This window comes from Podarcis tiliguerta, assembly GCF_965153285.1.
Source record: "Podarcis tiliguerta genome assembly, chromosome: 17".
Lineage (NCBI taxonomy): Eukaryota > Metazoa > Chordata > Lepidosauria > Squamata > Lacertidae > Podarcis > Podarcis tiliguerta.
Window position 1 is genome coordinate 36,413,472 of NC_139550.1, and position 16,973 is coordinate 36,430,444.

The window sequence follows — 16,973 nt, forward strand, 5'->3', positions numbered from 1 at the left end:
TCCTATGCTCCGCAAATAACCCAGAGATGCATTTTAAATAAAAGGACACATTCTACTCATGTAAAAACACGCTGACTCCTGGACTGTCCGCTGGCCAGATTGAGAAGGCCTTAGGTTGCCTTAGGTTGCCTACCCCTGTATTATACAAAGCACAATTCTAAGAAAAGAGGGTGGGTGAAGCTGTTATAAAGATCACTTGGACCACAGCAAAACCCAGAGCTAGGTTTCAGTCAAAGTGGTCCTGTTAGCTTTTCTTTCTTGTTTCTGCAAGGTGATTCTTCACTTACCTATTTCCTGCCTTGCATACATTTTACTCGGAAGTAAGAACCACTAGCTTTCAGTGGAATTCACTTGAAAGTGAGAGTGGGTGGGAATATTTAATTTCCTCCTCTCAGTTCCATTCTGTGCTGTGCATGTGTAATCTTCCTGCTCATTATTCTATTGGCTTGTGACTAGGAGAAATTGGCTTTTGTGAGCTTATGGGTAGGGTTGGCATGCCAGTCAGTTGACAGATCAGACATTATAAATTCGCTATCTTGTTATCATTTGACCATGATCACATACCCCATGAAGCCACAGTGGTTGAACTTACTTGCTGCCTAATTAGCACAACTGCATTTAAAACCTACTTTCTAGTTGGTTGCTGCTGCTATACTTTATTTGGGATTTTATTTCATTATGTAGCCATGGACTGACCCTCGTGTTTGGGATAAAAGCTAGAGAACAGTTCAATGAATTCGCATTTCAAATGATTAAAAGTTATAATTCACTGCAGTTCTTTTTGTTTTAAATATGGTAGTAACTATGATTTCATTAACAGATTATTTTGTTTTTGTAATTAGTATAAATATCAAACATGTTTATCTTTCTGTTTTTGTTCTAATTAAAGTTAATTCTTTCAAAGTTAACCACTATTTGGTCAGTTGACCAAATCTTTTTTTGATTGGTCAGATGACCAAACTTAGCTGCAAGTGCTTTCTTAAAAATGCATCAACACAGAGTATTCATTGCTTTGGAGAAACTCCCAAATTATAACTTACCAAGAACCACAACTTGGCTGGATCTTTTCAAACTTTGATAAACCTGCTTAATCCCACCACTGGGCTTTCAGATTGGCCATGTTCTCATGTAAGACTAAAACATGACAGGAAGGAGCTGCTGTAAGCCTTGGGCTTGTGTTCTTCCTCTCACCTCAGAGGACACCTACAGGGTTTAGTTCACTTCCACAAAACCTGACTTATTACATATAAATCAGAGATTGTGATTTTTAAAAACCTGTTCTGTGTAAACCAGCCATCTTCAAACCATGGACTGTGAAACTGTCTTATTTAACTAGCCCAGGGGGTGGGAAATCTGTGGCCCTCCAGATGTTGTTGGACTCCGTCAACCTTAGCTAGCATGGCCCAGTGGTCAGGTATGATAGGGGTTGGGGTGCAGCAACATGTAGAGAGCCACAGGTTCCTCATTCCTGTTTTACAGCATGATACCTGGTTCATAGGACATGATAAGCCAGGTTTTGTGGAAAGTGAAACTAAATTTTCCCAGCCATGTAGTAGGTGGTGTGTGAATTGTGTTTCCCCTCCTAAATGTGGTAGAACCCTAGAAACATGATGCTTCCAGGTAGCTTCTGTTTTTACTAGAGTTTTATGTTTGATTGTTTTACCAAGAAGAGACTTGGGCTGTGGTCTTTTGCAGACTTGCAAGGGAGTGAGAACAATTTTATTCAGTAGAACATACTCTATAAGTAAACATTCATAGGATCAGGCTGCTTTCTTTAGCTCTGCCTCATGATTGTGTAGATGCTGAGGAATAGTTTTTATCACTAAAATGTGTTTCTGGTGACTAGAATTCTGTACTTAATGTGTTTTGTTGTGAGTATGACATAGATTGAGGAAAGTCTTGTAGCTGAGCTCGTGAAATCTAGTCTGCTGAAAGTTTACAGGTAGAATGCTGAGATCTTGGCAAAACCAGTTATAGAGAAGGCCCCTGAGCCAATACATATTTCATTGAACTGGTTTTGAGCAATGATTGCATTAGTTCTTGGGACAAGGAGCCTCCTGTTGCACTAGCAAAGGGCAGGATTACATTTGGGGTGGATGGAGGGTCGCCGTGAGCATTTTTGGCATAGTTTTGCTTGCTCCCTGGCACCCTGATCCCAGCTGCGCAGAAGGCCTTACTCAGAGACTCTCTTGGCTCTGCAATGCTTTGGCAAGCTCTGCAGCAGCTTCTGAGTGCCTGCCAGCTGTTTCTTTGTAAACTTCTGAACTCTGAAGTTTCCTGTCTATGGGGTTTCTTAACCCCATAAACTCCTGGCTGTGTGGTACTTTGTATGTGTGCCATATGCTGGGTAATGCCGCGGGGGAAATGAGAGAGGAGTAGTTGCTGTCCTGCATTGAGAGCCTGCTGGCCCCGAGATGGCATGATGCTTTGCAGAGTGGGTGGGTGGAGGAAGAATGTTCAGGCACTGGGAAAAAGTTTGCCCTGGCAGTTCTGGTTTATAGGCAGTTTTCTGGCTTAAGGAGCTCTGGATCCAGTTGTTTGCTGGCTTGAGGATCCTTGTTTAGAGTAGACTGTTTTGAATTAAGCATTTGTTTCTTTGTATTGCCTTAGTTGAGAACAGACCTGTGTGCGTGGCGGTTTAGAAACAGTTAAACTTCCTTTTAGTTTCAGGGAGGCAGCCATGTTTCTTCTGGCCAAACTTGCAGGGCCGGATTTCCTTTTGGCTTGCTTGCTGCCATGTGGCAGGTGCCTGGTGCAGACTGGAGAGGTCCCAGTATCCTCCACTTTTCTTCCCCCCGCCCATCCACCCCAAGCATTTTGCCTGGCCCCTCCTTGCCTGTGTCAGACTTCTCTTTCTTCTCTTCTTTCTCCGACCAAACCTTGCACCGAGCATGCTCTTTACGTCACTGCCCAATTGTTCCCTCCCCTCCTTTTCCTCCTCCCCAGCTCCATTTTGCTGCAGAACTCCATGGCGCCTGGCAGTCGACCATTCATGGCCCCTGCCACATTCCCATCTTTAATCCAATTTGAGGCCAGCAGCCAAGATGGGCAGCACAGTTATCCCCCTCCTTTTGCCTTTTTCTGGTGTCTCCTCAATGCTGGTATCTTTTGTCACCATGATGCATTCTGGACTGCTTCAGGCGCGGTTTTGCCGCAGTCCTGGCGCAGGGCTGCCCTCTGGAATTTTTGTTGTTGTTGGAAGAAAACGATGGTACTTCTGTTCTCCCAGTTTATCTTTTTGGGAAACCTTAATAGGAGACAGCTTTGCATAAAACCTGGGATGTGGGAGCTGGATATTGCGTGTCTAGGACTAAGAAAGGTGAGCAAAGATTTTGATAGTGTCTTTTGTGCTCTTGCTCTCTGATAAATTTGATTGGGAGCTGGGGGAGAATACTGTAAGGTGGTCGCAAGCTGAGCAGCCAGCTCACATATCTACAACCCAAAATCGAGTGTCTGGAGGCCTCTATTGAACAATATGGTTGCAGTAATGGGCTTTTTTCCCCCCTCTAGGGTGGTCGGGACAGAAGAACGGATACCAATCCCACTCATGGACTACATCCTTAATGTGGTAAGTTCTCTATTAGTGGGTGGTCCTTGAGGGATACCTTGGCAGGATTGGCTTCAGTGTGTCTAGGGCAGGGGTCAGCAAGGTTTAACTTGCCTGGGCCAGATTGGTCCTGTGGAGATCCCTCTGTGGGCCGGATCACGTGCCCATGTGAGCATGCACCCCCATGATTTTCGGCATCTGCGCATGTGCAGACGCAGTATTCAGCGCCGCGGAAGCGAGTCCCCGCTCTGCGCCAGTTTAGCGCAGCACATGAGCGGGCTGCTAAGTTTAGTGGCAACTCATGGGCCAGTCAAACAACCTCCGCGGGCTACTTCCAATCCATGGGCCTTAAGTTGCTGACCCCTGGTCTAGGGAGATATTCAGGCATCCCCAGCTCTTTTGCCTGACACCTTTTTTGTCTCCAGCCTCACATGTCATGTTGTTAGAATGAATTTGTATGGCTCTTGTAGCCACAGTTTTGTCACTCAGGAATGCTTCCTGAACTTGCTTGTTGTTGGTCTTATTTAAAGGCACAAATACATGTTCAAAATAGCAATATTTTATCATTTTTTCCATATATAGAATTATTTTAAGAGGTAGGAGTTTGAGTATGTAATATTCACTTTCTTAACATATCAGTTAAATTAAAAAAAGATACTGCAGGTTTGCTGATTATCTGCAGAGTGAGTGTGGTGTCCTTTTAATTAAACCTGGAATGTCAAAGTAAACTTTGCTTTACTGATTGCTTTTTTTGGAGCAGCTAGCCTTGGAACCCATCTATCACAGGGTTGTGAGGATATTGGACCAAGAAAACACTCCTTCTTTGGCTTCACTGTAGTTGCCTCTTGAAAGATGGATGAATTTGGATTTAGAGAGTGTGTCATAGAATCTAAGAAACTATGGAGTTGAGAGCTCTCCATGCTTCACTCTCCATTTGGGCTTGGTCTGGGTGTAGGCTACCCAACCTTTTGTTTTTCTATGAAGTGTTGATTATTTTCTTCCCTACCCTCCTTCTTCTGTCTCCCAGATGAAATTTGTGGAGTCCATCCTCAGCAACAATACAACAGATGACCATTGTCAGGAGTTTGTGAATCAGAAGGGCCTGCTGCCCCTAGTCACCATCTTGGGCCTGCCCAACCTGCCTATAGACTTCCCCACCTCAGCAGCCTGCCAAGCTGTGGCTGGAGTCTGCAAATCCATATTGGTAAGGAGGAGAATACAACATTTCCCTTTCCAGAAGGTAATTATCACTGCCATCAAGTTGGAAGTACACACAAGCTTCTGGAAATCCTACTCTTTAACTCCTACTCCCACCCCAAAATGCATCTGCTAGACGTTCCTGTTGACTGTGTCATTACAGCTAACAGGTCTTATTTTTGAAGGGCTAAGAAGCCCTTTAATTGGAGATAGCTTTTTGAGAAATGTAGCTTGGCAGAGGACCTCTGCACCTCTCCCAGCATTCGTTGTGGTCATGTGCATAATTTTAGTGTATTGCCAGAGAAGGGCCAGTGTCTCAAGACTCTGTCACCTGGATGGAGTTGTAGAACTATATTTAAGAAATCCAAAGTAAAAAAGTAAGAAGGAATAAATCATATCTATAGAACAGGCATACTTTCACAGTTCATGTTGGGACTATCACTCTATAGCATGATTTCCACTTGCTGCTCTTTTGTAGGAGCATGGGAAACCAGTAGAATACGGTACCAGCTGAAGAATTCTGTTTCCTAAGAATCTCAGCTTTTTATTTGATTTCACTGACTGGGGTGGAGTTGGGAGAGCAGCAACAATTTTATGGTTTAAAGAAACGTTTTGAGGGTAAAACCTCAAATCAGAAGGGCTAGGATAACGTTTCTGGGGAACAGAGCTTTAACATTCTGTTTTAGCTCTTGGCTATTCCATATGATTTTCAGAAGCAGAATAATTTATGCTTCAACAGTTTAAACTGCTTGATTATGCAAAACAAACCCTGCTGATTTGCTTGGGTTCCAGAATTTATACCAATTGCAAAGTTCAGCTTTTGGGGTTGTGGAACTTGGGCTATGTTGTTACAGAATGCTTAGTTTCTTTTTAGGACAGAGGCCACTCAGCCTTAACTGGTTTTTCTGATGAAACATTTTACTTTGGTTTAAAAAAGCAGGCTGTTCTCTGGAAGAAGCCAGGAATTAGTTGAAGCAATTAAAAGATGTCAGACAGTGACAGTGGTTCCAGCTCCAAATGTGGTGGCAGCTCCACATTTTGGCGTGTGCAGTAGTATTCATAAACTGGTCATCACGTGGATCTCAATTGCATGAAGTCTCTGCCGGGGCTTAATTTGTGCCAGAGCTCACTAAGCTGCAGCCTCATTGTCTGTTGGTTTAGAGTTCGTTTCCTTCAGACACTGCACACATCAAGAATGGCCCTAGTGGCCCTGGATCAGAAATGAATGTTTGGAAACAGACTTGAGGCATAGCATTTTCCCCTTAGAAATTAAGACTGGTCTTTTATGCTGCTCCTGCTCTGGTTAAGCTGATCAAGGAATAATAAACTTTAGGTGACCAGAACCACTACTTGATCAAAAGCAATTTTAGAGCCCTTTTGCTGAAATTGCTCCTCAGGCAAATCTGCTAATGTTGCATCACCACACAATATAGATGCAACGATCAAGGAAGTAAAAAATTAACAAACCAGTTACTGTAGTTTTAGTAGCAGTGCCAAAAATCTTCTTAATCCTCAAAGCAATACAAACCAAAGCCAGTTTCTCCTAGATAAGCACTGTCAAATTGGTTCCATAGATAGACTTCTTACTTTCAGCAAAATAACCAACAATTTTTCATTTTCCAGCTTTGCATATAGAAGCGTAAAATAACAAAAAGCATTGAGTGAGTGTTCTCAGATGATGCTGATTAGCAAATGTACAGCTGCTAATTCAAGTTCATTCTTTTATAGTGTCTGTCCAGGTGACATAGTCTGTCTGTCAAGGCTTCCCTGTATAAACTCTGAGCAATGATGCAGGGCCACCACATATAAAAGTTTAGTAGTAATATACACACTGCTGGCAAGACTCTGCCTATTCCATCCCCTCAAACAATGCTTGGTGAGGGTAGCAGGGAAAGCAAACAACACCCTTACCATCCTATTTCTTTGCTATGATCTATGGCTTACAAGTCTTTGTCGTCTTAAATAGGCTGTGGCCTCCACTTCATTGAAACCCAGTTCTTCACTTTAACATTCAACATTTGCTTGCAGTGACTGTTGATACATTCATAAGTGTTGCTTGTCTCCAAAAGACCTGGCAAATGACATGGTACTTGATTCCTGGATCTCAGGCCATATTAGAACATAAGAGGAATCCTTGTGGCCCAGAGTCCAGCACTCTGTTCTCACATTGGCCAACCAGATGCCATCCAGTTTGGGTTAGTTTAGAGCATGTGTCAACTACATGAAACCAAGGTGTATTATTGGATGTGTGCTTGAGAAAGGCGCTTTGTGCATTCATAGAAACAAGACAAAGCTAAATCAATCAGCACTTTAAATGCTGACTGGTGAATAAGCTGTGGCAGCACCTTATACAGCCTTCTGGTGTTCAGCAATCCATGGTAGCGACACTTCCTTGAAGCTCTGGGTATAATGTCATGCTCGGCTTCTGGATGTTGGAAGGTCTTTTTATGCAGAAGATGTGCATTTATAATAGCGCTTACTGACATGCAGTTGTGTCGGGTCATTCTCAGCACTTGCTGTTTTGTTCTGAGAATAAATTTGTATACCCATATCATTCCACATGCCCACAATCTCTCACCATTTTTGCTTCATTCAATGTGCCAATATTACAGGCTGTTTCTAGATCCATGATTAGCCCAATCATCACATTCGTTTCTCTTCAGGAAGACCAGTTTAACTTTGACAGTTGAGGAGTCGTAATAATTAAACTTGGAAATCCACAGAGTTTACTTGGAGCAGTGAACTTTAGGGGTTTTGTTTTTCTCATTCAGTGTACCTGACTTGCTATAACTTTTTGTAGACACCTGAAGGCAGTCCTGTTTGGGGAAGCTTTTAATGTTTGGTGTTTTGTTGTGCTCCTTTATATTTTGCTGGAAGCCGCCCAGAGTAGTTGGGGCAACCCAGTCAGATGGGCTAGGAACAAGAAATAAGTTATCGTTGTTGTTGTCATTGTTGTTATTATTATCTACATAGCACCACTTTTCTTACCAGGTCCACTTCTGCCAATCTAAGCAGTACCTAAACAGATCAAGGGACCAAAAAGGTCATGTATCAAGGATGCTGTTGTGGCATGAGTTTAAACATCTGTCCCATCAGGGATTAAACCACATAATTTAGATTACCGTGTTCTTTGCAGGAGCTCAACATCTCTATTAGTTTGAGCAGGCAGTGATCAATATGCTGTGATCTCTTGACTTGGGGAAACCACATCTGAACTGTAATATGATCAGCCACTGCTCTTCTAATTCTGTCATGGTAGCTTAGCGGGTGGGTTTGGAGTGCGAGTCTGCGCACTTGTTGCTTAGCCTTCTTGTGTGGGCTAGTGAGTAAGCTGGTGGTACTAGCTTGATTAGTGGGGAAACATTATCTATATTTAGCCTTAAGTCACTAAATGTTAACAATGTGGCCTTAACAGCTGGAAAAGCTTCCAATATTTCCCTGAGAGAAAGTGATGGATACCTTCTGAGTGCTGCTGGGTATTCAGTAATCCACAGGCCACTACTGTAAAATGAACATCCTGAACCAGAGATTGGTATAGTGGGTGGTTTTGAGGCAGAGACCTGCACTTACTGAGCCTTGTTTAATGGATGTCACTATTTATCTTTTTTACCTTAGACGCTATCTCATGAACCGAAGGTCCTGCAGGAAGGCCTGCTCCAGCTGGACTCCATCCTGTCTTCCCTGGAGCCTCTACACCGGCCCATTGAGGCGCCTGGTGGCTCGGTCCTGCTGCGGGAGTTGGCATGTGCTGGCAATGTGGCTGATGCCACCCTCTCAGCTCAGGCCACACCCTTACTTCATGCCCTGACAGCTGCCCATGCTTACATCATGATGTTCGTACATACATGCCGGGTAGGACAGGTAAGAGCAACCCCCACACCTTGTTAATGACCCATCTGGTCTGGCTACTGCTTTCTGTCAGCAGAATGTAGTCCGGGCACTTAGCAGCGTGTAATCTCTTCTATTACAGAGTGAGATCAGAGCCATCTCAGTAAACCAGTGGGGTTCCCAGTTGGGCCTGAGCGTGCTGAGCAAGTTGAGCCAACTCTACTGTTCCCTGGTATGGGAAAGCACGGTTCTGCTGTCACTATGTACACCAAACAGGTATGGAGCATTTGGTGGTTGAGAGGCTTGGGCTTGGCAGTGGTGGACAGTTTTATCATTTACTCCCAGAATTTGAAATCAGTAGCAGCCAGGTTAATGTCTTCCAAGAAGTCATTTGGCAGACAAGAATTTTGAGGGCTGAAGAGAGCTAAATGTCTTAGACTTGTTCAAATGCATGTCCTCCTTGGGTCCCTAAAGGAGTTTATGTGTAACATAATATGGTAAAGTAGTACATGCTCCCTTGGCAAGCAAAGGCTACAAGGAGCTTTCTCTTGTCCATCATACCTAGAGTCAGTTTCTTGGGGAAAACTCATCTGTAGATTAAGTGAACTTTGACCCAGATTCCATTTAGCAGCTTTGGAGCACACTCAGCAATTTCAGTTCTTATTTAGCCAGACTTGTTCAATCATTCTAAAAGCTGATGTGGCTAAAATGAGCAAAAGCATGGGAGGAAAACGCAAGAGTCCAGATGGAAATGTGGAGAGGGCTTCATCTAGCCCAAGGAGCATAAACAGCTCAGCACTGACTAGGGAGATTTCTGTGATCCTTCATTTCTGTGCCCCGTGCTTGAAGGGTAGTGCATCCCCTTGCTCTGTATTGCTAAATGTTTTTCTACGGTGCTGTAGGCTAACGTGCCCTGCCAGATGAGTGCCACCTGTGGCTGTGTCTTACCTTTCCATGCTTGCAGTTTGCCTTCAGGTTGCGAATTTGGCCAAGCTGATATGCAGAAGCTGGTGCCGAAGGAAGAGAAAGCAGCCCCCAATTCCACCCAGGGAGCCAAAAAAGCAGGTACGGGTGGGAAGCAGGATCCTTATCCTGGACATACTGAATACTGTGGCATCTCTAGAGGAACTTTGATTTTGTGGTACCTATGCAGTGCAACATGAGCATGGTTGTAGAAGATATGTTCAGTCGCTATATATACTACATGTCAAAATATAAACACCCTCTAAGGCATACTCTGTGTGGTCATAAAACGTCGATTACATTTTACACATTATTCAGGGCTACAAAACAGGTGTCTTTAGCAGGGTGAGCAAAATTGACCTAACAAAGGGTATTGCATGCTGTAGCATCAGCGCACTACTAATATTTCTGTGATTTCAAACTTCACTGTCTGAGCTGCAGTCAGAACTTTGGTGTATCAATTCAGATTGCCCTGAAGGTTTTTTGGTGGAAAACTAAAAGTTTTAATGTGTGATATTTTAATGTATTTTTAATCTTTGTTGGAAGCCGCCCAGAGTGGCTGGGGAAACCCAGCCAGATGGGCGGGGTACAAATAGTAAATTATTATTATTAGCCCCCTGGTGCCACCTGAATTAGTAAATTGTGTATGGGGTGTGGGTGTGTAAAAATAAACAATAAAACTAGTGTGGCCCCTGGGGGAGTATGACCCTAACAACCCATTTAAGTTTGACACCCCTGCCCTTCCATGTGCTCTTTGTTGTCCAGTCACTTGAAATGACAATGTTGTAAGATGCAGACCTTTTTGAACCAGTGGGCACATTTGGAATTTTGAGGATGCTGTGGATGCCAGTCACAAGATAGTTGCTGTGGGTGCAATGTTTAACACAAAATGTTTGCCACATCTGAAGGAGTAGGAGGGAAATATATAGATAAAAAAGACAGGACCACAGAACGACGTGAGCATGCCCCTCCCCAGTCAGTGTGGGAGGGAAGGCATCTAGATCCATCATTGATGTGCTCGGTCACAGAAGCTCTTCGCATCTTTCCTCTGGTATCCAGTGACATGCACATGCTTAAGGCGGCATGTTCAGTGTTGGAGAGGCTGAACTAGTCAGGGGAAACAGGCGCTCATAAGGAAGAGCAAGCCGTGTCTCATGCATCATGACTATTTAAGGATTATTTACTGAGACCTTTTGTGGGTGCCATAGGAGGTACCAGTGAACACACTGACATCTGCTGGCACCACGTTGGTGACCCCAATGTAAATAAATAAATAAATCCATTTCCAAACTCTTAAACTCAACTGATAGAGCTACATTCTTCAGTGATTGCTTTACCCAGGATCTTTTGTCTGCGCATTTGAATTTATGGACTCTCGGTACCTCCTACGTAGAATTGTGGAAAATAGGTTGGCAGAACCAGGTTTCCAAGTGATCTTGACTTAGAACTGGAAGAATACAAGACTAGTAATTTAATATATTCTTCTTGCAGATGGTGAATCGGAAGCAGTGGCAGCTGGGAGCATGGAAGCCTCTGCTCAAGGCCTGCTAGAAGGAATTGGCCTGGATGGTGACACACTGGCACCAATGGAAACAGATGAGCCCAGTTCCTCTGATCCCAAGGGGAAGTCAAAGATCACTCCAGCCATGGCAGCCAGGATCAAACAGATCAAGCCCCTCTTGTCAGGTGAGAGCAGGAGAATATTGGGGGTGGTTAAGAAAAGAGACAAGAGCTTAAGCAGAATATGCAGCTGGGAGTCAAAAATTCTTTGTATGCTATTATGCTCCTTGTTTTCCTTTTTATGCTGAAGTACAAAGAGAAGGCACTGGAATATGACATGTCCCTTCCCTTACTGAAGCTATAAGATATGTTAGGTTTTGGGTATCCTTTTTAAGAAAGAAAGAAAAAAGTATGTCTCTGGAGCTACAAAATTGATTTCATGCTCTCACTGTGGACACTGCAAGGAGCAAGAACAACTGTTGCAGACCTCAGAACATACTTAGGTGGCGGTGGAAGCTACAATGTACAAAATGAGTCCTGCTGCTCCTCAGAGAAGGAAGAGTGGGGTGGCGGTGACGGGGGACAGAGGCAGCAGTGTGCAGAAGAATGACTCATGACTTCAGTTGTCTCTACATGAATGCAGTTGTCTGTATGGGAAATGAGAAATAAGAATTTGAACTCTTAATGCAGGATGGCAAACATGACCTGACAGGCATTACTGAAACCTGGTGGGATGAGTCTCATGACTGAAATTGAGGGGTACAACCTGCTCAAAAGCAGTAGATCAAACCAGAAGTGGGGAGAGGCAGCATTATACGTAAGGGATGTATACACTTGTGAAGAGGTTCATGACGGAGCATAGAAGGCAGATTGCGAGTACATGGGTAAAAATTGTAGGGGAGGAAAACAACAGTGACCTTACTATGGGTGTCTTCTATAGACCTCCAAGCCGGACTGAGGATGTGGATAATGCATTCCTCGAGCAGGTTACCAACGTTCAAAAAGGAGAGGTACAGGGAACTCTGGAAGGAAGTGATCATGTCTTCTTGGCTTTTATTACACACAGGCAAGGGAAAGCTGAGTGTAGTCAGACAAGCGCTCTGGACTTTAAGAAGGCTGATTTCAAAAAGCTTAAGGAACTACTGGGTGTAGTCCCATGGTCAGAAATACTCAAAGAGAAGGGAGTCCAAGTTGGATGGGAGTTTTTTAAAGGTGAAATATTGAAGGCACAAAAGCATACAATTCCGGCAAGAAAGAAAAGTGGGAGGCACTTGAAGAAACCAGTGTGGCTGCATAAGGAGTTTACAGATGAGCTGAGATTTAAGAAGGAAACGTAAAAGTAATGGAAGAAAGGAGAAATCACAAAAGAGGAGTATACATGAGTTGCTTGTAAGAGAGGTTATAAATAATAATAAAAAGTTTCATTGGCTGTGTTTGAAGCAAGAGGAAGAACAAGCAAGTAGCATGTCTCTTGCGTGGAGAAGATGGAGAAATGCTATTGGATGACAGAGAGAAGGTGGAACTGTTCAACACCTACTTTGCCTCTGCACCCAAAAGGAACGTAGTGCCCAACCAGGTGATAACAGAAGAAGTGATGCAAGGAGGGAGCTGAAGCGCAAGATAAGAAAAGAGGGAGTAAGGGAACACCTTGCTACCTTAAATGAATTCAGTTTTCCAGGGCCTGATTTGCTACACCCATCTTGTTGCCCTCCAGCTGTTGCTGGACTCCAGCTGCCACCACTCCTGACTATTGAAGAAGAAGAAGAGTTTGGATTTGATATCCCGCCTTTCACTCCCCTTCAGGAGTCTCAAAGCGGCTAACATTCTCCTTTCCCTTCCTCCCCCACAACAAACACTCTGTGAGGTGAGTGGGGCTGAGAGACTTCAAGGAAGTGTGACTGGCCCAAGGTCACCCAGCAGCTGCAGGTGGAGGAGCGGAGGCGCGAACCTGGTTTCCCAGATTACGTGACTACCGCTCTTAACCACTACACCACACTGTAAATGAGCTTGGAGGTGTACCCTTAGAAAAGAGGAGAGAGAAGATATGATACCCATCTTCAAGTATCTAAAGGGCTGTCACATGAAAGATGGAGCAAGCTTGTTTTCTCCTGCTCTGGAGGGTGCGACCTAAACCAAAGGCTCCAAGTTACAATAAATGAGATTCCTACTAAACATCAGGAAGAACTTTCTGACAGTAAGAGCTGTTCAGCAGTGGAACAGACTCCTACAAGAGGTAGTGGACTGTTCTTCCTTTGAGGTTTTTAAGCAAAGGTTGGATACTCGTCTCATTTATGATCTAGCTGAGATGCCTGCATTGTAGGGGGTTGGACTAGTTGAACCTCTGCATCCCATCCAACTCTCCAGTTCTATGATTTTATGACTTTATGGTTCTCAGTAAAGCAGGAAATTAGAGATTATGCCAACACCAGGTGGAAAGTCCTCATAAGCTTCTTTATTTTGGCACAGTTTACTCTACCAAGAGTTCCTGCCAGTGAAGAAAATCAGTTCTTCATTCTCTCTCTGTATCTCAGCTTCGTCTAGGTTAGGCCGTGCCTTGGCTGAACTGTTTGGGTTGCTGGTCAAGCTGTGTGTGGGTTCTCCAGTAAGACAACGCCGGAGCCACCATGCTGCTAGCACCACTACTGCTCCCACACCGGCTGCTCGCTCGACAGCATCAGCACTGACCAAACTACTCACAAAGGGGCTTTCCTGGCAGCCCCCACCATACACGCCCACCCCCCGCTTTCGGTGAGTCCTGTCTACTATAAATTGATCTCAAGTTCCACAATCTTTGGAGGAAGAAAGGAAATTTTAGACTTGGATGCTTGTAAATACTCTTCCTGAGGTGCTGGGACTCAAAGAATACAGTGTTTAATCTTGCAGAATCATCGGCCTAACTATCTAAATCTGTTTTTCTTCTAGGTTGACTTTTTTCATCTGTTCTGTGGGTTTCACCTCGCCAATGTTGTTTGATGAGCGGAAGTATCCCTACCACCTAATGCTGCAGAAATTTTTGTGCTCAGGGGGCCACAACGCACTCTTTGAGTAAGCATTTATCTACTGCACTCCACTTTTTCTAGTGTAGGAGACTGAAAATTGGGTTTGAGGGTTCTGTAGTTTTATGTGCTGTAGTCAAAAAATGAGACTGAAAAACTAAGGCCTCTGTCATCCATTGTTTGCTCAATTACTTAATATAACATACGTTGCTAATGACACTAATTGTGTGGCTGATGGAGGTGGCACAAAGGAGTATGTGAAAAGTAGCTTTCAAGTCAGTGGGAAGATCAATAATTGGGGCCCAAATGTGGGTGCATAACATTGTGGGATCCTGTAGGAAAAACATTCAAGTCCAAATGCTTAGAGGTTGTGACACTATTTGTGTTCATTCCCTTTTCCTTTTAGAACATTCAACTGGGCCCTTTCCATGGGTGGCAAAGTTCCTGTCGCTGAGGGCCTGGAACACCCAGACCTACCTGATGGCACAGGAGAGTTTCTGGATGCCTGGCTTATGCTGGTGGAGAAAATGGTGAATCCCACCACAGTGCTGGAATCTCCCCATTCATTGCCTGCCAAGCTGCCAGGTGGGCAGAACTACCTGCAGTTCAGTGCCCTGCGCTTCCTCGTCGTAACACAGAAGGTGAGCAGCCTCTCCTATTTAGCTTATACTATAGGTCTATATGCACCATTATACCAAAATCTGGTGCAATGTGACTTGACTGTGGCAAGGACTCTCAAATCATTTATTTTATTCTAATGTTATAGTCTAATAAAGCTGACCTATGTGGTGCTCTCGGTAGTCCTTACAACAAACCTGTTCATCAAACGCTTTATAGAGAGTTCAAAATGCTATATAAATGCTAAATTATAAACATTTAATTCTGTTAATATCCCTAGCCAGGGTTTTGTGTTGCACAATTCCCTGCAAGCACAGAATTTGCTATTTAATGCGGAATGCACCATACTGAGAAATCTCTTGCTCTTTTCTTTTTGAATGATTCCCCTCCCCTCCACACAGACACATATTTTGCCACCTTCTGCTCCAAGGAATGTAACCCAAGTAGGACTAAGTTTGCTAATTCTTTCTCCGTGGTGCAGGCAGCTTTCACTTGCATCAAGAACTTATGGAACCGCAAGCCACTGAAGGTATATGGAGGACGCATGGCAGAGTCCATGTTGGCCATTCTGTGCCACATCCTGCGTGGAGAGCCTGTCATCCGTGAGCGCCTTGGGAAGGAGAAAGAAGGAGCACGCAGTGAGGAGGAGGCAGGGCAAGAGGAAGGTGGTGCCCGAAGGGAGCCCCAGGTCAACCAACAGCAGCTGCAGCAGGTAGAAATCAACTTATTGTTCCACAAAACAGCACCCTCCCATCCAGAGATACTCCATCCAAACTGTGTCTTCCACGACAGACTCTTCAGTCTGCATTTCTGATCTTTTAAAAACCTGTCTCTCTCTCTTCAGTTGATGGATATGGGCTTTACACGGGAGCATGCCATGGAAGCTCTGCTGAATACCAGCACCATGGAACAAGCTACAGAGTATCTGCTGACCCATCCTCCTCCACTTATGGGTGGTGTTGTTAGGGTAAGGCCACTTAGCAGCTAAGACTAAGTAGCAGGGGAAGGGCATATTCCTGGGCTGCCACTCTCTCCAGCTTGATACTTCTGAAGGAAAATGTGTACTGCAAGCTAATTTAATGTAGTTGTGGTGGCCTTAGCCAGGAGGATAAGCAGTGTACCCAAAGGGTAGGTCTCTTCCTACTTGAATTCTGTAATTTAGGCCCTGTAGACTGTTTGGAGAACTGTTTAGTTTCCCTTGCATTGAGTTCTTTAACCTCACAGGGTTATTTCTGTGTTGTATGACAGGATCTGAGTATGTCTGAAGAAGATCAGATGATGAGGGCCATTGCTATGTCACTGGGACAAGACATCCCCATGGACCAAAGAGCTGAATCACCAGAGGTAAAGGCTTCATAAGGGGATTCCATAAAGTGCTGGGTTGAAGGAATACTGGTGAAGTTCTTGGAAAGAAGTTGGGAGTGGGCTGGCATATGCATCCTGGAATTCAAAGGTTGCAGAAATGTGGTGAGAACCTGTGGTCGTGACAGTGTAAATATCACAGACTCAGTTTTCTTTGATAATAATAGGACAGCTGCAAATAGCAGAGGAACCGTGCCTTATCCTTGAGGGAGGCAGGCAGGTGAGTCTGTGGTGCTGTGAAAGCAATATTTATAACCAGCCGTTTCTGCTCTCTAGGAAGCTGCCTGCCGAAAAGAGGAGGAAGAACGTAAGGCCAGGGAGAAGCAAGAGGAGGAGGAGGCAAAGTGCCTAGAGAAGTTCCAGGATGCCGAACCTCTGGAGCAAGAAGAGCTGCACAGCTTTACAGACACCATGCTTCCTGGCTGCTTCCACCTGTTGGATGAGCTGCCAGACACGGTGTACCGTGTCTGTGACCTCATCATGACTGCCATCAAGCGCAATGGTGCTGACTACAGAGACATGATCCTCAAGCAAGTGGTGAATCAGGTGAGTGTATCTACCAAGACCACACAATCTCTTTACAATGGGAGGCGTCCTGAACAATACCCAGTCCATTTTATGCTATTCTTGCCCTGAACAAGACTGCATTATCCCAGTGCTCTGTTAGCCTAGCTGATTATCCAAGATGCTCTGGAAGAGGAAAAGGCTTCTTTAGGTACTTAAGTTCACCTGGTTTTCAGGGACAATCTGGAAGACAGGCTGCAAGCATTGGGTTCAGTTAGAGCTTGGATTTGAGATCCTAGAAGATAATGATATCTGAATTGGACCTCACAATGTGTGCTGGATGACAGGACTCCCAAGGACTGCTTAATGTACGATACATTAGGAAAAATCCAGAACCCAATTGAAAACTGCATGTTTTCCTGTTTGTGTATAAAACAGGAAGCTCAGTTGGCCACAGA

The 16,973-nt window shown here is 44.3% G+C and overlaps 1 protein-coding gene across 21 annotated transcripts in view; it reads left to right on the forward strand.

The window, feature by feature from the left end:
- The window catches only part of HUWE1 (HECT, UBA and WWE domain containing E3 ubiquitin protein ligase 1), a 101,515-nt gene that overhangs the window by 48,618 nt on the left and 35,924 nt on the right, over nucleotides 1–16,973 (forward strand). For 14 of the 21 annotated variants that reach the window (XM_083419133.1, XM_083419145.1, XM_083419151.1 and 11 more), the window contains 13 exons: nucleotides 3,511–3,568; nucleotides 4,575–4,787; nucleotides 8,360–8,605; nucleotides 8,715–8,848; nucleotides 9,537–9,637; nucleotides 11,027–11,221; nucleotides 13,567–13,783; nucleotides 13,958–14,080; nucleotides 14,438–14,672; nucleotides 15,131–15,361; nucleotides 15,494–15,616; nucleotides 15,898–15,993; nucleotides 16,288–16,557. In XM_083419133.1, the coding sequence (XP_083275259.1) occupies nucleotides 3,511–3,568; nucleotides 4,575–4,787; nucleotides 8,360–8,605; nucleotides 8,715–8,848; nucleotides 9,537–9,637; nucleotides 11,027–11,221; nucleotides 13,567–13,783; nucleotides 13,958–14,080; nucleotides 14,438–14,672; nucleotides 15,131–15,361; nucleotides 15,494–15,616; nucleotides 15,898–15,993; nucleotides 16,288–16,557 (2,242 nt within the window). The remainder of the gene's footprint in view (nucleotides 1–3,510; nucleotides 3,569–4,574; nucleotides 4,788–8,359; nucleotides 8,606–8,714; nucleotides 8,849–9,536; nucleotides 9,638–11,026; nucleotides 11,222–13,566; nucleotides 13,784–13,957; nucleotides 14,081–14,437; nucleotides 14,673–15,130; nucleotides 15,362–15,493; nucleotides 15,617–15,897; nucleotides 15,994–16,287; nucleotides 16,558–16,973) is intronic. The other 7 variants (XM_083419141.1, XM_083419137.1, XM_083419136.1 and 4 more) reach the window with 1 other exon arrangement.